A 21483-nucleotide genomic window follows, 5' to 3' on the forward strand; every position below is an offset into this window, starting at 1 on the left:
CTGGTCCCTGGTTGCTCGCAGGGGGGGGGGACGCGCTTTGTGCGGCCCCGGGCGGGCTCTAGGACCCGGTCTACGGGGCGGGGCCGCGGAGGCGTCCGTCACCCTGATTGCAGCCCTCTGGGGGCAGGGCCTGGACTGTCCCCGCCTAGTGGGGGGGTGGGGCTAGCTCGCGAGAGGAACGGGCCCCCGTGATTGGCAGCCGGCGCGGCGGCGGGCGGGGCGGGCGGCACGGCTGGTCGCACGCCCATTGGCCAGCAGGGCCGTCGGGTGGGTGGCTCGGCGGCGGGGATTGGCGGGCGGCGGCGGGTCGGCCCCTGTGATTGGCAGGCGGCGGCGGCGGCGGGTGCGCGGCGGCGGCCGCCGAGCCGTTTGTTTTGCTCGCGGCCCGGGCGCCCTGTGGCGGCGGCGGCGGGGAGCGACCGGGAGCGCCCGTCCTCCCCCCCGCCCCCCCTCCCCCGCCGCCGCGGCGGGACCCGGAGCGCGGCCGCCGGAAGGAGGCGGCAGCGGCGGCCTGGGAATGTGGCGGCGGCCGTGAGCCCTCCCCCTCGGCCCGGCCGCCATGGAGCCGCGGCGGTGACATCCCTGTACCTCAGCGCGCCGCCGCCCGCCGGCCCGCCGCCCGCCGAGATGGGTGAGAGCCGCGGGGAGCGGGGGGAGATCGGGCGGGGCCGTCTCGGCGGGGCCCGGGGCCGCCTCACGGGCCTGCGGCGGAGGGGGGCAGCGGGGCCCGGGGCCGCCCCGCGCCGCGCCGGGCCTTCCGCGACCGCAGCGTGAGGGACCCGTCGGTAACCGGGTGCCTCGCCCCGGCCCCTCGAGGCTGGGGGGGGGTGGGGGGGGAAGCGGGTCAACCTGCGGCCTCCGGGGGTCCGTGCTGGTTGGGTGCTGCTGCCCGCCGGGGCTTCTCCCGGGAATTTGTATCGGTCAGTAACTGGGGCACCGGCAGGCGCGGAAACCGCTTGCCCAGGGCAAACAGTGTATATCAAGGGATTTCTTTTAAATCGTAAAAAAAAAAACAAAAAAAAAAAACAAAAAAAAAACAACCCAACAACAAGAAAAACCTCACAGACCCGTGTTGTACTAGAAAGCGTGGTGAGCCCCCAGCATTTCGGCAGCGCTGCCTGCCCGAGCCGCACGCACGCACACCACTTCAGACTTTTACTAAAATTGGCCAGACAGAGTAACTGAGGATCAGTAGGTCAGGCTTGAGAGTTGAGGAAGTTTTTGCAATCTCTTAAGAATCAGGTTGCCTATTTCTGAGACAGGAATTTATGTGCTTAAACTTAATCGGGAAAATTTTTAGTGTAGTATTAACTGCAGCTTGGGAGTCTATCAAAATAGCTTTTTCTCTATGAACCTTCCACTGAATTCTCATTTGCTGTACTTAACCCGGACAGTAACATAAAAACAAGCAAAGGAGTTAGAGAAGCTCATTTTCAAAGGTAAAATGCTGCCAGAAGTTGCCATGACTGAATTTGAATGATTAATTCTTTTGAACTGTATGTCCTGTATAAAGAACTGCTTATGGAGGGGGTTTTTATGTACATAGTTCCCTTTTCAGTTTAAAGAGGGGTCTCATGTACTAGAATTAAAAAATTATTTGCTCTAAACCAGAACTTACTCATATTTGACCACTGGAAAGGGAATTACTACTACTGTCATAAGCGCGGGGTTGCATGGCTTTGTGGGCTACAACTTCAGTGTTTCTTCCCTAGAACTAAGTTTAGTTTTCTAAGACTGCCCTTCATTATTTAGTCTGTATGCATAATTAGGTCTTATATTTCTATTGTAAAGGCATGAAGCACTGCAAGTGTTGCCTAAAGCAGAAGTACAGCAACTTAATTTCCTCTGCTTTGATTTTGTAAATACAACAAATATATGCAGATCCATCAGTAGACATTTCTTTTATAAAGAGAGGCATAGTGTCACTTGGTCTCTATCTTCTCAAAAGGAACCAGCCAGATAGTACGTAAGTTTAAAATAGTTGAGAAGGAAGAAGTTGGATTTCCATGGAATTGTTTTCCAGCAGCAATTGGATGCCTGTTTGTAAACACGTGAGTGCAAAATGAAAAAGTACAATTTCACAGGCTGCTCCACCATGGTATTGTACACTTGTGCTGGAGTCATCACTGTGCAGCTGCCAGCAGAACACTCATCACAGGGAATATCTTGCCTAAATTTGTTAGGCAGTTGTGATCAAATCCTCTAAAGGATAATGGATAACAGGCTATGTCACACTCTACTTCTCTTCCACCTTGTTTTTTGTAAACTAATCTGAAAGGTCCATGGGCTGGTTGACAGTAAGAGCTTGGTATCTCAGTTTGTCATAACTCCATTGGTGCAGCTGAAGCTCAGAGGGCTCTTTACAGAAGGGGCTATGACTGGGCTATGACTGAAGGTTATTTCCTTACAAAGAGCTCCTTGACAATGTTTAAAATACAGGTATTTGCTTCTAATACCGGGAAATACATGTATCGCTGGGGAAGGGAGGGGGAAGAGTGGTGTTTGGGCAGGATGGTGTGTGGCAGGCCTAGGTGAAGTGCACGGTGCAGGCCCAGATGCAGTTGAGTCTTTCCCTCGATCTGCTCTTTTTTCCTGCCTGTGTCACTTCCTTCCCTTGGCTTACACACGCACCCAGAGCCCAGCTCCTGGCTTTAGCGGCAGTGACACCCCCGGTGTGCTGGCCGGGAGGGGAGCAGGGCTGAGCCTACAGGTTAGGACCAGCTTAAATCCCAAACTCTTTTTTAATTTGTGTGAGAGAAGGAGGTACCCCAAATCCATACCATATGGATTGCGTTTGTTGAGAAGCTCTGATTTTTCTTTTAAGTCTACATAACAGGTCACTTGCAATTTCCTAAAAACTGTGCAGAACAGCATGTTTTTACCACTGAGATTGTCCCAGAATACCCAGTGTTTCATTTGATGGCCTGTTGTGAAGGACTCAAAATTTTTCAGAAACTTTTTTCAGAACTTTAACATAGACTCAGTTTGTCTGCCTCCCTTGTGAAGTATACTCATTGCTCCTGGAGCTGCTGGTCATTCTCACAAACAACCAATTTGCTGCTGTGGTGGTAGATAACAAACTCACGCTTAATTGCTTGCTTTTTCTTTTTTTTTAAACAAATGTGGCATCATGTCTTCTATTATCATGCTATATAAAATAGCATCCTGGTTTATAGGGGTTTACAGACTTCCTGTTTTTACCAATGTGCAGATGCTTTTACTCTGAACTTCATGGTGTTATTTTTTTTTTCAAAACTATTTCCACTTCTGCCACAGCAAATACACTGACTTGCTCAGACCTGTGTAATAAACCATGTATTAGTTGAAATAAATGCTTTATGCAGAGGAATAGCTTTCTCTGTGAGTAGCAGCTCCCTTTTATCGATGTTATAAAAATCCTTGAGTGTAGTTTTTAAAACATGAAAAGCATTTCCTGGACAACATCTTTCCCGCACAAAGCAGAACTGTGTTTCCCAGACCTTCTGGAGGCCTAGCAAAACAGGGTCTCTCAGTGCGCTTCAAAAATTGCTTAGTTTTCATTTGTAATAACTTTTGCATTGTGTGATTAATGTGATGCTGCTACACGTGCTTCTTTAAAGTCAATCTATGGAAATCCTCTATTTTGATGGAAATAAAGAAGTATTCATGCTTCTCAACATTAAATCCATCACAGTGCAATCCTAACTGGAAACATTTTTTCCCTATGCAAGCTCAGATCAATATTTGATGTTTATGTTATGATTTAAAAAGAGAAATACTTCATTGTTTCCTACCTCACCAACATAGGGATGAATTACAGAATGTGTGTTTTGGGACTAGGGAGCCAATACCTCAACGTAAGACTACTAAAAAATGTATAATCACGTAAGATTTGAATTCACCGGAAGTTGTTCCATCAGCCCTTGATAGCACAAGGTGTACCTTTTTGCATGGATGCAAGTGAAGTCGCTGCATTAGCACTTGTCTACAGAGGACACCAAGTTTACAGTGAGATACTGACCTCGCAGTGCGCTAACTGGGATTTAGATGCTTGCCAGATGCTGCCCTTAAGAGTTTAATGTCTTGGCATATCGTAAGCTCACAAGTTGCCTTAGCTAATAAATAAATCCACTATGTAGCTGAGCTACAATCTTTATGAAGAGATACATAATTGGTTAGGTGCCTGTCCTCGTTACCCACTTCTTCGTACAAGTGAGATGCTGTAAACCAACAGGCTTTATACACAGCCTGGGCTTCGGGATCGAACACCTGCAGTAGACGATCGCACTGTAACCATCCATCCTTATTTTCAAGTGGTGTGCCGTACTGTGTAGATGCGAATTCTTGTTCGGAGACATATTCTTTGATTGACTTGATTTCTTGTCATGAGTGCTTAGTTATAAACTGCTTTCATAGCTGTTTTGCTTCTTGCCCAAAGGAACTCTGCCAAGACAAGCTCTTCTTCATCCTCCTGGTATCTGGCCAAACCCAAACTGCACTGTAGTGGAAAACTTGTATCCCCGCTCTTCACAGCATGTTTTGGGTGGTAGGCACTCCAGGGATATGCCAGTCTATATTTTGTAATATTTTGCTCTGCAAAGTTACTGTGTTTGTCTGCCAGGTGACTCAAAGGCTATGCTTAATATCAAACAAGATTAAAGAATGAGAGTAAATTGGAGACACTCCAGTAAGGTACAAGGTTAAACGTTCAAATGTAAAGTTGGAAACAATTAAAAAAAAAAAAAAAAAAAAAACAAAAAACAAACAGTTGTGCTGTTAGCTACCTGGAACTTTAACTTCATTCACAACTGTTTTTTCACATTTTACTCCCACAAGGGGTTACTTAGTGCTGAGATAGATCCTAGCAATTATTTCCTTTGGCTGATGTGCTTTTCAAAAAAGCAACCTCTTGCTTTGGTTGCGTTACTTATACCCCTTGCTTCTTTTGCATGCAGTTGGAATTTCAAGGAGTGCTCTCCCTTCTCCACTGCCACAATGTAGTTATTGTCTCATTTGGCTTGTCTTGGACAGCACAAATTTGGTGGGTTTTGATTTTTTTTTTTAAAGTAACTTTATTTTCTTTGCTTTCATTTTTTAAGAGTTTTACTCTAATTAACACCTTCTGCAAATGCAGTGGGAGATTTCTTTCAATTTCCCTCTATCGTCTGTCCTAGGCTTGGTGTTTCTGGTTTTCTGGTGATACACAGTGAAGACCGTGATGGAAGTACCTCTGCCTTAGTGTTTCGTACTCTCAGGAAGCTAAAACAGACCTTTCTGGGCAGAAACTATTGGTTAAACCAAAGATAATGTTTTTGTGACTTTTGTCCTGACTGGGACTTTTTTAGCTGTTGTCCCCTTACAAGTAGGTATGTTTTTTTCCCCTTTTGCTTCTAAATTTTGATAGCATGTGTTCTCTGCATGCTTTAGAAAGTGTATGTGTCTCGCATCTGTCATCTTTTAAGCATTGTGAAAATCTAGTTTGTTATTCAGTCATTGATTAATTATGAACCCAGTCTTCTGCATAAAACATAAGCTTCATTGAGATACAGTCAGGAACAAATGCATAACATGAAATTAAAGAAACAAATAGTCCCAATGAGTCCCCAGTACAGAGAAATATGGATGCAAGAGTCTGTCATTTAATGTACACCAACTGTTCCCAGGACAACACTTCCAAATGTAAGCCATTAGCCATCCAAACTAGCATCATGAGTCAGAAACAAATGTGTAGCTATGCTGGATTTTTAAAATAAAGTTTTAGTTATTTACAGATCAGCCTCAAAAATGCTTATTTCATTTTAAGTATGTCAAACTGAATGTTTAAGGACTTGGGGAAGACACGAGCATTCTGGCATGTCAAGCACTCTGCACCTGACACTGTCATATAAGCAGGGATGTGATCACCTTGTCTGTGCATTTACTGGTTCATATTGCTTCCAAAAGTTCCAGTTGTCAAACCCACCCCAAATTTAATCCAAACTGGTGGTCAAGTCCAACCAGACTCTTTTAGAAGATTCTTCTTCTAGGCATGTTCAGAGCTGATCTAATCTCTGGTTCAAATTTCATGCCTAAATTTTGCCTCAATATCAGGAAGGATTTAAATGGACATATTATTTGCCAAGGAAACAGTGCTTTATCTCTAAAAACTCTTTGAGTCTTATGTGAGACAACAGCCCAGCGATACAGTAGGCATGAGTGTGGCAGCAGCAGATCATCTGGGCGGTAGCATCCAATGCTGCTTTGTTACACTGGTGGCGCAGCGCCTAGGAGCAAAGCAGCTAGCGTTGTCCCATTTTGAACCAAACTTCACATGTCAACTTTTTCAACCTTTTGCAGTATTGAGCAATTTAGGATTGTTATACTTGCAAAAGCAAAAGATTATTTTCAGTAGCTTTTAGACACCATCCTACTTTATGCTAGCATCCACCACAGCCCAGCTACGATTCATCTCTCCTTTTTTTGTCTTTATTTTTCTCTAGGCTTCATATAAAGATCTGCTAAATATCACTTCTATGCTCAAAACTAATAAGCAGTGGAAGAACACTTTAAATTGGTTACATCAGAAATCTTAGCTTCAGAAAGTAATTTTCAGTCAGTAGTATGTATAAGAAATATTTCAGTGTGTGTTTTCTATTGCCCTGGATTTGCAGGAAGCCTTGAATTGAACCTGCTGCATTATACTCTGCCATCAGACAGTGTTCTTAATGCTGTGCAATTTGAATCTGCTCAGTAGATCTTGAAGTCTCATTAAATGGATTGAACTTTGTTCCATCAGCTTGTTTTGGGGGAAGGAAGGAATGTGTTGAGAAAATCAGTGCAAGTGTATTTGAATTCAGAGATATTCTAAGATGACTTTGTCCAGATTTTCATTTTTCTTTCTACTGGCCGTGGTTTGTTCTGCTAGCAAGAAAGAATTCTAAGTTAACATGATATAAAATTGGAAAGAACTGATTCTTACCAGGTTTTCCTTGACAGAAACACATCACTTTGCCCTTCCTAAATGACCTGTGATGATCCAGCAAATGTGTCCAAGTTGTACTGTTTGTTGTGAAGCGATTTGAACAAAACCAGGGGCTGGGGATACTATGGCCAGATCCTTCTGTAACATTGGACAAGTGACTTCAAATTTATCTGTCTGTTTACTACTTTATGATATCAGGTTGAATTTGGGCTTTTTATGACTGAACGAAATTACAGTGTATTTGCAAAGATCCTAGAAAGGATTGTCTTTCTGTGAGCCAGCAGAAAACAAGTGTGGAAGTGTTATGGTTGATATTCACCCAGGCAACTTACTACTAAAATTCTTGTGCATCACAGATGAACAAGAGGCCTTGAAATCCATCATGAAGGACCTGGTAGCACTCCAGATGAGCCGACGCCACAGACTGACTGGATATGATACCATGAAGAATAAAGACACTGCTCACTCCAACAAACAGGTAACAAGCCATTAAGTGAGTACTGGAAATCATTACCTGGAGGGAGAAGGGAAGAGGGCAGGTTGACAGTGGGTGTGCTGCCTCAGTTCTGTCTTGTGCTTCTGACTGCTGAAGCATGGGCTCCCTATTCTTGCTCAGGCTGTGTTCCCAACATCGTAGCTTTTTTATTTACCTACCTTTATGGACTAGGGAGGATGCAGTTTTGATAATTTGCAACATCTTAGTGTTCTACCTTACTCCCACATGTATTTTTGATGGGGTTTGATGTGTGTAGATTAGCTAAAAAGTTTACTGAGTGGTCTTCTGGTTTCACAATCATATTGACTTTGGTTTTTTTTAAATGACTTTATTATTTTTAAAGAAAAAACACAATGCCAGCAGTCCACCCCTCTTGGGCAGCCCTGCAATAACAAACCAGTGTGCCTCTGCAGTGGAAGAAAAAAAAATTCCGGTAAGAAAACTAGCTTCCTATTCAATATTAAAACATGCTCCTAATTTATAATTGCTAAAGTTGTGTGCAGTGACCTTTGCAGAATTCATTTAAACAGGTGTGGGAGGCCAGGAAAGCTTTTCTTTACTGACTCTGTCATGATGTAGCAGTATGATGCACTTTTCATTGTAGTGGAAATAATACTTAAATTCAAAGCAGGGAACTGAGAAGCATACTGAATAAAAGGAAATGAGTATTTCCATTTGTGATGCAAAAGGAGGCCACTGCAATTTAAAGCTGCATAAAGCAGTCAGTTGGATAATGAACTAATGCTGGTCTCATCTTCACATGATTCAGACCACATGTGAATACAGAATGAAGATCCTGATAAAAGGGAGTCCAACTGAAGTTGCTCTGAGAACAACAGCAGAGGGGATTGTCTGAAAGGACTGGCTTTAGTGAAACTGTAATAAACCTTGCTTCAGTGAAAAAGGAAACAGCTATTTGCAGGTGTCTGAATAAAGGCAGCGTCTTTAATGGGGAGGATTGTCAGGAGTTACCCAGTCATATGTCACATGAAGACAGGAATGAAACTAACCCTTGTTTGGATATGAGGATGTGAAGTCCATTTTTTTCAAAAGAAATACTTTTCCCAAGGTAATAAGTGGCAGGATCAATACTTCAAAGTCTCTCTACGTTTGTTCAACATTGGTAGAGACTCTTTTGTAGAGAAAACTATTACATTGACTTTCTGGTAGAAAAAAAAAGGCAGAATAACATTGCTCTGTCAGTATATGCTGCATGGCATTTGAATTAAATACTTGAATGCAAAAGCAACAATTTCAGTCAAAAATTGTTTGTCCATTACCGTCTTAAAATATTAAATTACTAGCAGTTAAACTAATGTTAACAGAAGTTGCCTATATCAGTAAAGTAATTCTTTCAGCTTATATTCCTATTACAGGTTTAAGCTTTTTGGAGCAGGCTTTAAAGTTCACGTCTGTCTCTTCCTTATGCTTTGTCTGCTCATAATCTACTTTTTCAGCTGGGATCTGGGATTTCCTCAAATGTGCTGGACAAATCCATAGATGGAGTAGTACAAAATCCTTTCCAAATCGCTTAGAAATGTAAATACAGAGATGTCTTAAATTGAAATCTGTAATTGTTATTTATGATACTGCATCACAGAACTGGAACACTAACCTACTAAACTTGGATTTGCTTTCTTACTCGTGTCTTATGACAGTTTGTGAGTTGCTTTAAAAAGTGGTTGATACAGCTGATAGGTTCACTGCTTTTGAAGGAGACAACACTAGGTGTTTAACTCCTCTAGTTTCTCGCTGAAATGTAAACACTAAGATTACTTCATACACCTTTCTTAGATCTTTGAAAAATAGGCATGAATGATCAGTGTCTGATCCTTTTGGAAAAATCATCAGGAGATAGATGCCAAATTCCACCTCGCCACCATCCCTTTGTTACAAATTATAGGTTTGAAAGCATGCAGAGGAGTTGAAAGTTATTTTAGTTTGCTTAGGTACCAGCAAGTTGAAGAAAGGTTTACAGAGAGCCCTGAGAATCTTTGTGTTGTCTAAATTTAACTAGTGAGAGCTTTGTCACTTAGCTGTTTCATGACCTAAAACATATCGTGAGGTCACAAATTTAATCTGAAAAATTACTTTAATTCAGTTTCATCCAAACAATCCTATGTAGTTCCCTTAGGCTGGGCTGCTTAGAATAGTATGCTATTTAAAAAAAAGAAAAAAAAAATCTAGAGCCTTACTTCCCTGAAAATCCTAATATAAAAGGATCGTTGCTCCATCCGTTATGTCAAAGGAAAAACTGTTTCATCAGTAGTTGGCTGGTGGACATCTTTTATAGTTTATTTTTCCTATGCTGTTTGCTGCGTTTTTCCTTTACTGTTCAATTAAAATGAGTTCTCTATAATTTGCTTCTTTTTGGTGTTATTCTGGAGTAAGTTCTTTCTCTTCGCACATCTGAGAAAATGTCTTTGGTAAAGTCTTGTGTAAATTGCCCACCTGCAGCTGATTGTCGCTCTGATGGGGCAGCTCATTTCTGTACCTCCAGTACGGCTGCAGGAATACTCTGTACTCGCAGTGATTGCATGGGTCCCTTTGAACTGCATTCTTGACCACTAGGCCTGCCAGATACTTCCTCTAGCTAAAGAGCATTTCCTGGCCACATTTTTTTGAAGTTCCTAGATGTATGATTGCCTATTGTCTAAGGCTTTCACAGATGGCTTAATCTATTCCAATCACATAAATTGTGCAGCAGAAATTATAGAGTCTTATCAGAGCAGATTTTTTCCTTTTATTTTTATCTTTGTGACCTAAATTGGGATTTGAACTTTGATCTCCAGAGTTGAAAGTTCAGCATGTTGACTCTTCCGTGCCACAGAGCATCTTCTGAGTTTACAGTGAAACGCACAGGTTGTGTGGTCAGTGCTTTTAACCATCTGCCAGATATGGATGATGACCCCTTTGCACTTTAAAAGATGGTGCATAGTTAACTCTGTTTGTGACTTCAGTTTGAGTTTCAGGGACTGCATTTGTGCAAAAGCAGAGATTTCATCTGTGCCTTAATAAAGAATGTAGCACATTCCTTCTATCTCTCTCTTTTTTGCCATAGAAGAAAACATGCTTCCTTTGAGAATGCACAAAGAAAATTAGCTTCAGTTCAGATGAATATGCAGTTGGACTCCATTTCAGATTTTTGCTGTGCAGTGTTAAAGATAGATTAATTTTCTGTGTAGTTAAAGTATATTTCAGCTTCCTCTGTTTAAGTGACAATTAATAAAAATTACAACTTGGTTTTTACCCCTTTCCTTCTCATTCTCCAATCCTAATGGTGTTGTGTTCACGTTTCGGCCATTTGTCCACAGTCAGCTTTCTCCATGGAAGCTGAAGCAATCAGCCTTGTGTTCTGGGTGGCCTTTTGAGGAGTTGATGCCAACTGCAATCACAAATTGACCCATTCTGTGTTTGGGCCTTAAAATCATATTATGATCCATTTGTGTGCTATTAAGTATGCCATAGTTTCATTGCGAACTAACCTTTTGTTCTTTCTTCTGCAGAATGATGTAAGGATAAAGTTTGAACATAACGGGGAAAGACGGTAAGTCTGTCTTCACTACTTTTATTCTTTACTTACTAGAACAATTCAGTCATCAGTAATTTAGGTTAAATATTTTGTTGGCTTCACTTGTTCCTGAATGAAAAACACCCAGTAAAGAGATCATACATGACTTGGTTATTTTTAAATATTAGTGTGTCATGCAACACTTCCCTTTGATTTATTTCCAACATACCTATTTGTAAGTGAAATGCAGTAATATTAAGCAAGCTGTCCAGCCTCAAATAAATTCAGCTTGATAGTCTTATTTCAAATACGTTCTCCTCTTGTTTCATTTAACTAAAACCAAATGAAACTGATCAAATTAGGGTCATTCTTTTCTAGTTTCTCACTTCCTGATGACCTATCACTATTACTGTCCTCCTGTGACTCTGCAACAGATATATCAAGGAAAGATTTTTTTCATTGGTGTAAAAATTTCCTTGTTATTTCATCTGATACTTGGTTTGCAGAGACTTTCTTTTACAAAAAAAAAAAAAAAAAACAAAAACAAAACAAAAAAAAACCAGAATTAACTGAATTGTCATTTTCAGTCTTTACAGTATTGTTTGCAATGGATAAAATTGCCTAGATATTTCAAAGTAGGTCTCAAAAAGCCCCTTATTTGCCTTCTAATTGAGAGGAGCTCTCAATACTGTTATGGCTGCTTGGTGACTGTGTGAATGTACAGGAAGGCTCCAAGCTTGTTTGCAGCCTCTTTGAGGCTGCTTTTGAGCTCTCACTGAGAGGAAAAAGGGATCTTGATGCTAGGTTCCAGTTTCCTTTTTTTGAAGAAATTAATTGAAGTGTAAGCATGAATTTGTGTGCTACTATTCACAGATATCCTATGGGAATCCTCTGGTTTCTCCCATCCCACCCAATAATTTCAATATAAACTAGTTCACAGTTTCATGATAAAATGCAAACTTAATGTTGATAGTACAGTTGTGCAAGTTGTATGTAGTAATGCTAATAGACTGTTACTAGCAAAGGTTACTGACTGAGCTGTTTCAGCTCCTCCTGAAGTATCCTCCGTTGTCAAGTTTAGGGATTTTTGTTAAAATAGAAAAGCAGAGGCATTCTTGTTGGTAAAGCAGGCAGTAGAGAATAATTTGGAGTCTTCCTTAAAAATTGAACTGTTTCATTCACCAAAGTCCTACATGGTGAATTCAGTCACTAAAAAGACCCGTGACTTTGGTGCTCAACTTTGATTTTACACATAATCATAGCTGGGATCTTCTGCCACCTTTGTCAGCCAGATCTTCTCAGCACTCTACTGTGTCAGAGGCATTGTGTGGACTACAACAGAGCCACTGTGCGACATGTCACAATTACTTGTGATACCACATTAGGACATGCTAACTCGGAAGCAAAATCTTGTCACCACAGTCCTATCATCTTGCAAGTCTTCTGCCTGAGTGCATTTAAGATGGCACAGAGCTCAGGGGAGAAAGGTTTTTTTTTTTCTGAAGTAACATTAAAATGAAAAGGTTGATTGTGTGTTAGTCTAATTATGCAGTTACGCTCGCCTGAATTCCCCATTCCCAAAGTGGTATGCAGTTACAGACAGCAGGCTTGCACTGAGAATGTAAGTGTGTGTGCTTGGTTTCAGAGAAGCTGCCAGATCTAACCACAAATATTTAAGGTGGTCAGGCAGGAATGGGCTCCTTAAACCCTGCAGTCCATGATTTTGTGTTAGAAGAGCGCACAGAATTTTTAAACTAATAGAATTTGTGGCACCTGAGAACAGCTCTGCTTTTTAATGCATTGAGTGTAGAATGGAAGCCTTTATAAGGAACTTCAGCTCAACTGAGAGCTAAACTACGTTTGTATGGTGCCAGAGTACTGTAATTTCATGGATGGGTTTCTTAGTAATATGTAGAAAATGTTATTGTGGGCTGCTTTTTAACAAGGACAATTATTTCTAAATAGCTGAATGTTGTAGGTCTGGTAGCAAGATGAACCCTTCCTGGGAAGGGGCTAAGGAAGCCAACTAACACTAGAGCTATTTAAAACAAAAGCTGCATGCTGTGAAAGGATACTGAGTGCTCGTGAAGCAGGCTGGATGGACATTTTGGAAACTAAGCTTTCATTCCAAAGCACGGGTTCAGCGCAAACTCACGTGTGCTTCCCCAGAGGTGATTTGGGGTTTCACTGAGCTCAGATGGGTCTTGAGTTTCTGTGGTCCATTCGGGTCTTCCTATTTCTGCCTGATGGCAAAATCGTTAAGTGGTTCTAATAATCTAGATTTTTGTGGAAGTATTTTAGCGATGCCAAAGCAGAGTTGCTTCAAGTTGCAGCGGTGGGATAAGCAGCTATCAAAATGCTCTAATAGCTTGCAGAAGGATGGTGGCTGTCAGCTGTGACCCAAAGCTGTTTGTTTAACTTGCCCATAGTGGAGACGCGGTGCGGTCTCGTGGCCCGTGGAAGCAGATGGCGAGAAGTCTGGTTGCAGGAGCCCGAAGGCAGGAATAACCAACCATCTGGGCCTTGTGCAGCAGAGATGAAAAGTGGGTTTCTGAGTAGTAGGTGCCCTTGGTTGGTTAGAATAGTGGATTGTAAACTATAGTTCGCATTTGAATCCTCCAGATCTTGACCCAGGATATTTTACTCATTGATTCTTCTGAAGAGGGTGAAAATCCTCCTTTTCCATGGCTGTCAAGGTAATGACTTTGAGTACTTGGCAACTTCCTATAGAAGAACATTCCAGCCAAATAAACAGTTTTAGATGCTTTGCTGGAACTTCATATTACTACTTTGCCTAAAACATTAGAGTTTCTATTCCAAGGTAGGCAAAACAGTAATAAAAACAAAAACTATACTGTCATTTTCTGAAAAGCATGCATGTGCCACAGGATTCTGCAGGATTCCCCTAGGATGGCTGTGCCTGTTGCCATTTTGGATTTCTTGAAGCTATTTGTGTGTGTGAGTCTAAAACTCCTGCCATTCAACTGGAGAGGAAATGGCTGCGTGCTACGACTGAGGGTTTTGTGTGTCACAAGGTCTGGGCTCGGGCAAAGTGATCAGAATAATTTAAATCTGTGCATATTTTGTATGACAGTCAATGAAGGTGCCCAGAGATGCATTACAGATGAAAAATACTCATGAGGGAGGAAGCATGAGAGTATGAGACTGATCAGACTGATCTGTCTTACATGAATATTCTGAATTATTGCAGGTCAGCTGTGCCAGTGCTATTACAGCTGAAGCAGTATTTAAGTTTTGATCTATTTGCCCTCTGTAACTAAAAAGATAATTTTTTTATATAAAGTAAGCCATGAGGTACAACCAGTTGCACAGTTAGGTAGATTTGACTTCAATTCTTGAGAAAAAGCCCCTGCCGTGTTGCATAGGATTTGAAGGATAACTGCAGAGACAGTGTAGTGAGTCTGTGATTCAGATGTTTGGAGATGTTTGACTTGCGCATGCAGAGGGCTGAGGTGCAGCCAACATCACAGACCACCTTTGGGAAAGAGGGTTTTCAGATTCCTTTGTATCTTCCTGCTGAAGCCTTCCCTCGGGAGTTCAGCACTAACTTTGCTGTGGGAATATTTGTTGAAACCTCTCGAGTGGAACGCATTTTGGAAATTTTTAGGGAGTGAGTTTTGAGTTTGGATACTGGAGTACTTAAACCAAATAATTTTTGCTCTTTGGGCCTTCTGCAGCTTTTAATTCAACTCTCACTGAATGTATTTGTTTGTGTTTTGTGCCTGAGGCAGTATTCTTTAAGCCAAAGTGCATAGGAGATTTGTATCCTGTTATGTGAAAGACATTTATTCAGTAAGGGATACTTTTCTATCAAGGGACAAAGGCATTCTATTTGAAATCTTCAGCTGAGTCTTACATTTTGACAAACCATTTGGAAATGGGCTGGAGATCAATAATTCCTTGCGAAAATAATTAATATTAATTCAAATTGGAAAGGTTCGCCACCTGCTTGAGGATGAAAGGAGAAGATTCAAATGTAGTTTTAATAGTTCAGCAATCTAATTTGATTGCATTATAAAGTATATCTCTGAATTCAATCAGTGATTCTCTTTTGTTCCAGAATTATCCCATTTGTCCGTCCAGTGCGCTATGAAGATGTGCAGCAGAAAGTGAAAACAGCCTTTGGCCAGCCACTGGACCTCCACTACATGAACAATGAGGTACAGAGCATTGTTATCAGTGCTCAGAACATGTAACACTCTCTCTGGATGACACCACCTTTTCCCAAGCCAAATTCTGTAACCCTAAATTTCATTTTCAGTTCTTCCCTCTAACGTGAACCATAGTTGACTCGATCTGCTCCAGAGAAAGACATGCTGGTAACTGACAAAACATCACACTGATGTGTCTGTTGTACAAACACAAGCATCTTGCTTTCTTGTACTGATAGCATTTGTGAGACTCTCTTGAGGAGGTAGAAAAAGGTATTTGAAGTATTTTGAGTGTTGAAAGCAACTATTGCAGGCCAATATATATCCAGTTTGAGGACTGCAGGCAGTCCCAGAGTAAGTTCTTCGGCTGCCTGATAGCAGGATCAGTATTGTGTGTGGTGGTTGACTGCTGACCAGCAGCAGCCCAGCCATTTGTAACACATTTACCTCCTGCTGGCTGCAACACTTTCTGGTTATTGCTCAGCTATTAGGTCAGGGAGGGGAGTGGGAGGACAGGGGAGGCTCTCTGGTATGAGATGCTGTAGGGGGGCTGTGCACACTGTCACTGGTAAAAGAACATGGCATGGGGAATAGCATTTGTTTCTGAGGAACTGGGTAGTCCATGTTAATAATTTAAAGTATTTTTTTTTTGCTTTCTTACTCTGGACACCCTGAATTTTCCTTGGGTTTTTTGTTATGGTGTTGCCCTCCCATAGGTCAGTACTGCATCCCTAATTAGAGATGCAAATCTCCAATAGAGTCCAACAAAAATGAAAGGGGTTCTTCACTGTTAAGAACATTTACGTTTCAAGATGTGAGTGGGCTGTAGAATAGAAGGTGTCTGAGCATAATTTCACAGGGTCTTATTAGCAGGTTTTAAATTCTTTGATTCCCTCTTTCAAAGCCTCAGTCTTTGTACTGGTCTCTCTGAAACCCAATCTTCATTTGATCATTAGAGCTGGATTCGTAAGTATTCTGAGACAGTGTTCTCATTGGGGAGTCATGGGCCTGTCTCTGACTTGTTCTTTGCAAACAACAAATTCAGGTAGCAATTCATATTTTTGTGAATGGTGCCTTAGAGAAATGTGCACATAGTCAGCCATTTCTCTGATGGCATGGGAAGAAAACCTTGTTAAAAAGGACAGTAAGACAGTATTGCAGTGAAGAATTGTAGAATAATTGAGTGATTGGAATCCTACCTTATGTTCTGATTATTTTTGTTCTTTTTCTAATGTTTGTTTAAATATCTATTGTGGAAATAGTCTTATTTTTTCTGTCTTTTCTAATTATTTTTTTCCTGTTCTTTATTTTGCAGCTGTCTATTCCTTTGAAAAATCAAGATGACCTGGATAAAGCAGTAGACCTCTTAGATCGAAGCTCTAATGTGAAAAGCCTTAGAATATTATTGCTGTCTCAGGACAGAAACAATGTAGGTAACAATTTTTGTGACCACAGCAAAATGAAAGTTTTAACCCTTAAGTCTCTGAAATATGATGGTAGCCTTATCTGAGAGTAATAGGGATTAGAAAAATCACGCTTCACAGACACGAAGGCGTATGTTTATCCTCTTTGCTTTGGCTTAGCTACAGGTATCTTTTTTTCTCCTTTTTTTTTTTTTCCTCCTGGTTCCAGCAGCTGTTCAGGGACTAAAACATCGCAGATTTTTAAACTGTAATATGAAGGCCATTTTATATCAAGCACCCAATGACTGTATTCAGAAAATACTTAATGAGTTTGGTTCTGAGAGAACTTTTTTTACCTTTGATTAATAGCAGTGTTGAAAATGTATGTAGTTATCTTGCCTTTAAGAAAGCACAGGTTGACCTCGAAAACAAGCTATTAAAACTTTTTTTCCTGGGTGAGAAACGCAATGATTTTTCAGTTCTGTAGCCTAATGCAATGAATCCAGACTTACTCTGTAGAAACTAAACTGCTTTTAGCTAATAATGGTGTAGTCACACCTAAGATGAATTTAGTTTTGTCTTGGTTTATTTTCCTATACCACAGGTGGCTGTGGCAGGGAGTGTCAATGTAGTTTGCACTTTTCAGCAGAGACTGAGAAGTAAGTCTTTAAGTCAAACTCCCAAATCTGCCTGTTACAGACAGTGAATTGAACTGCAAGCTGAAGAGGGCAAAAAGAGTCAGAAGTTTCCCTTGTTCCTGACCTGTGACTGGAGAACTTTGTTCACTCAACCAATGTAATTTTTTCAGAATTAAGGTCATACAGCTTTTCAAGCCAAAGACTTGATAGCTTAGATATTTTATTTGCAAATTACCAGTTCCTCTCAAAGAATGTGGCACAAAAAGCTACTTCATCTTGAGAGCTTTGTTGATAGCAGCTTGTGGATCTTGAATGTTCATCCCTATTCAAATTCTGCGGGCTGTGAGCTCAAACTCTTGAAATCATCACACCTGTAATTCTTGGAACTGTCAAGAGAACTTAAATATACTTCTCACTATTTTTTAATTTGATAATCCATGTTAATAGAAATAGAGACCTTCAGAAGTGTTAACAGCCTTTTCCCAAATGACTGGATGCCAAGAACTGGGAAGATGTAGGAGGGGATGATGCTGTTCCTTGTCCTATGCCCTTTCCCTTTGCATTTGTTACTGGCTGTTCGGAAGACAATACTTGGCAAGAAGGCCTTTGGTCTGACCTAGCATAGTCAGACTTTGTTCTGTTTTGTCAGGAAACAGTCTGTAAAAGGTGGCCTTAACTTTTGGTATAATACAGTAAAACAATCCTCTTTTACAGCCCTCTATTAATTTCAGTGTCTTCAGACTGCAAAGCAGATGTTAAATGATACTATCTAAACTTTACATAAGCCACCTACAGTAAACACTTAGGAAATCTCATGCCTACATCAGCCAGTAGCCAGTGCTGTGGTGTTGTCCTTTTATTAGCTGTTTTTTCCTCTTTTACTTAAAGCAGAAACAAACAGCAAAGTCTTCAGTAAGTGCCACTGTTTCCCCCCTCTCCTCTGACTTCCTCTTCAGCTCTGAGTTGCCTGACAGGAGAGCCCTACATGTGATAAAGCAAAAGCCCACAAGTCTGAAGGAGGTTTCTTGGCTGCATGATCTCATCCCACTGAGGGAGCGGGAAGCATTATTTTTCCTGAAGTACAGGATGCAGATTTTGTTTTGGTTGTGCTCTTTTCTTTTTCTGGGGATGGAAAGGTAATGCCGTGACTTTGGCACAAATAAGCATATAAAACAAATTAACTTTACAGCAGTAGCTGTGTGACTAGTACTGAGAGCCTGTGCTTGTGAATAGTGTTTATATTAATTTTCTTGTGCCTCTTTCTGTGGCTCATTTGTGCTTTTTTTTTATCAAGCAACTCACTTCTGTTGTCAGTCCTTTCGTTCTGTTTGGAAACTAATGGGAAGAACTGGTTACGTTGAACACCTGGAGTACTAAAGCCAGACTGTCCACATAAATGGTGTGACCGCTGCACCCTTTATTCAGCTCCCATGAATCTATTAGTGGTAGAGTTTATGTAACTTAAATCGGGCTCCCTCCTTACTCTGCAGGGGCAAGTGCTTATTAAGTTAGCAACTATTTATTACTTTAATTTTTTGATTGTGTGGTCTCACACCTTGTTTGCTAGTCATATTCAAATATTTTTCAGAAATCAGAATTAATTTCCTTGGAGTACCTTTGGTTCTGTTCATCTCAATAAAATAAGTTAACAGTTAAATTCTGTAACACAAAAGAGGATGGGAATCTTACATCCTTTTGGAACACTAGGTACTTTGGGACAAGAAGATTAAAATTTAAAGTGTCCACTAATATTGAGCACCTTCTTTGACATGCATAGGATCCCCTTTGCTTGGGGGAGGTTGGCAATGCATGCTATTTTGTATGTTCAGACCTTAGTGCATCATCCTCAGATAGTTGGTATCCTGCTCAGTCCTCTGTTAGGAGCCCTCGTTCCCTGTATCCTCCATGGAGAGAGCACAGAGGTGTTGGCTGCTTGAAGCTGCAGTCTAAATATTGCCAGGTGAGCCGCCTCTGGAGCCTGACGTGGCCTTGCAGTTTCTTGTGGCAGAGCTGTGCAGAACTGCTGCACAAGGAGAGCAACAGTTCTCCTGGACAGCATCCTATTGCCCTAAATTGCAAAATCCTCCTGCAGTTCCTCTTCCTACAAAGCATGCTAGAGTTACTTACCCCTTCTATCTTTCTCAACAAATTGGGGAGGAGTCCTTTGACGTGTCTCTCTTGATTCTTCTTCCTGCTTTGAATGAGATGAAGGCGCTGTGCAAAAATGGTTTTTAGTTAGATTACATCTATGTAAGTTCAGGGAAGGGTAAATAAAAGCAACCCAGGAAGCGTTCATCTTGGTATAAATAAAAGCAACCCAGGAAGCATTCGTCTTGGTATCTCCAAATTCTTTGCACTCTTAAACTCTCTAGAATTTATTTTCACTTAGTCTGAATTGTCAGTTTACTTTTTAAAGATTGTGGGGAGTCAAGGTGCTATCTAACTGCTGCTGAAAGTGTAAGATTCATAATTTATCTCTGCTGACCAAGGTGGCTGGTAGAAATTGTAGGTTCTTCCATGTTCTGGTCTCAGTGAGTGTTATGAGCCCCTTCTTGTTGGTGTCATAGGTAGCCACTATGGAAGACAAACATTGAAACTTGTCAATCCTGCATTCGATTTGAGGCTGGAGGGTAGCATGCTCTAGTTGTTCGACTCCTGTTTTACACCATAATTAAAAAGCTTGCTCTTTTGCTGCCTTTATTGTTTGTGTTCTGTGAAGTTAATAAGATTTCAGGCTCTAGAACTGTTTCTCAGCTACTTTCTTGCTACTAAACATGATATTTTTGAAACTGTGGGCAGTCTGCTTGAGCTCCTCTGTCTTACTTTAATTTTCTATTTTACCCAACAGACCAGTTCTTCACCCCATTCTGGACTGCCCAAACAAGTCAGGATTAAAACTTCCCAATCTGTGGGGGATGTGAGCACACCCTATCAGCAGCCAGAACCCAGAAGTAGGCATCTGTCTGTCAGTGAGTATTTTTGCCGATTCTGCTTGTCTTTGTCTTGTGAAACATGTGGTTTGGGTGCTAGTGGTGTGATACAGCATTTGTGAAAGCCATGAGAAATTGAAAGGTTATTCTAGGACAAGGCAGTTCATTTTCAAAAGCTCTTAATATGTTTACAATAGAATGTTTCAAAGTTCCTTACTAAGTTGTTGAACAGCTGAGGAGCTGCTAAAGGGGATGTCCTAAGGCCAGATTCATTGAGGTTAGAAATTTGGAAAGCTTACATGAGTCCATTAAGCTTTTTATTTAGATTGGCAATTTCTGTTCATGAAACCTAGATTTGATTTTTTTTTTTTTAATGTTGGGCTTTGGAATCTACCCTCATTCCTGTAATCAAGCATTTTACTAGTAGCACAGGAATTGCCACTGGATATCCAACCAGTGCCCTACATGCTGAATTCCCTAACCTTTTGCTCTTGTGATTACCAGATGAGTAGAGCACAAGGCTAATATTGTAGGTGAGTGGCACAACTTCACAAAAGATAATGGGAAAAGTCAGAGTAATATGTACCTTTGTCTCATTTCCTTTGTGTTTCTGTTAGCTTAGTGGAAAAGTTCATGTAAGACTCCTGTAATTTTTATGACTTCTATCTCTGATAGATTTGTCTGAGTTGTCCCAATTTCTGTGTTATAATCCCCCTGTATAACTATGTGGTACTATTTAAATCTGTGGTTGAAGGATGCACAAAGCTGTTAACTTTTTATATGAACAAGTAAAACATCTGAAACTGCTTCAAAGACTTATGGGTAAAAAAAAAAAAAAGGCCTTGTGGTTTAGAATCTGGCTCCTTGGTGTGAAACTTAGTGAGCAGTGAAAGAGCAGGAAGAAGGTGAGCGATAAAAAGGATCTGCAGTATGAAGGCTGGAGCCTAAGATGGTGTTCTGTGTAAATTATTTTTGGTTTAGAAGTAAGAAAAGCTAAATTTTGCTGGAAGCAGCAGCAGAGGATGGATGCGTTTGTTACAACAGCTATTTCAGGGCTTGTCAGACCTAATGCTTCTGATGACAGGTGCTGCAAATCATAAGGGCAGTACTAGGAGCTGGGAATGTCAGAGTTGTTTTGTTTCCAAGTCTTAAACCAGCTCCCGCTGTGGAATAGAAGTGCTTCAGTTTCATTAACTGTGTAAACTTGAGGCATAATCATTACAGGATTTTAGATCAGTATTTGCAATTCAATCTTAGTGTCAAATAATAAATCTGATTAAACTAGAACAGACAGTCTCCATATTGGGGAGTCTGAATTGGAGGCAGATCCACGCTGTCCTGACCAAAAATAATTGGGAGACTAGGCTCAGTAGAGAAGGACTTGAGAACTAGA

General features: G+C 41.1%; 1 protein-coding gene across 2 annotated transcripts in view; it reads left to right on the forward strand.

Annotated features, from left to right (window-relative positions):
* Positions 1–356: 356 nt before the first annotated feature.
* Positions 357–21483, forward strand: part of MAP3K3 (mitogen-activated protein kinase kinase kinase 3) — a 40883-nt gene continuing 19756 nt past the window's right edge. For both annotated transcript variants that reach the window (XM_042787116.1, XM_042787117.1), the window contains exons 1-7: positions 357–631; positions 7297–7418; positions 7780–7869; positions 10943–10983; positions 15029–15128; positions 16435–16548; positions 20009–20129. In XM_042787116.1, coding sequence (XP_042643050.1) covers positions 628–631; positions 7297–7418; positions 7780–7869; positions 10943–10983; positions 15029–15128; positions 16435–16548; positions 20009–20129 — 592 coding nt within the window. In that variant the 5' untranslated portion in view covers positions 357–627. The remainder of the gene's footprint in view (positions 632–7296; positions 7419–7779; positions 7870–10942; positions 10984–15028; positions 15129–16434; positions 16549–20008; positions 20130–21483) is intronic.

This window comes from Tyto alba, unplaced genomic scaffold (assembly GCF_018691265.1).
Source record: "Tyto alba isolate M040663 unplaced genomic scaffold, T.alba_DEE_v4.0 Super-Scaffold_12, whole genome shotgun sequence".
NCBI lineage: Eukaryota > Metazoa > Chordata > Aves > Strigiformes > Tytonidae > Tyto > Tyto alba.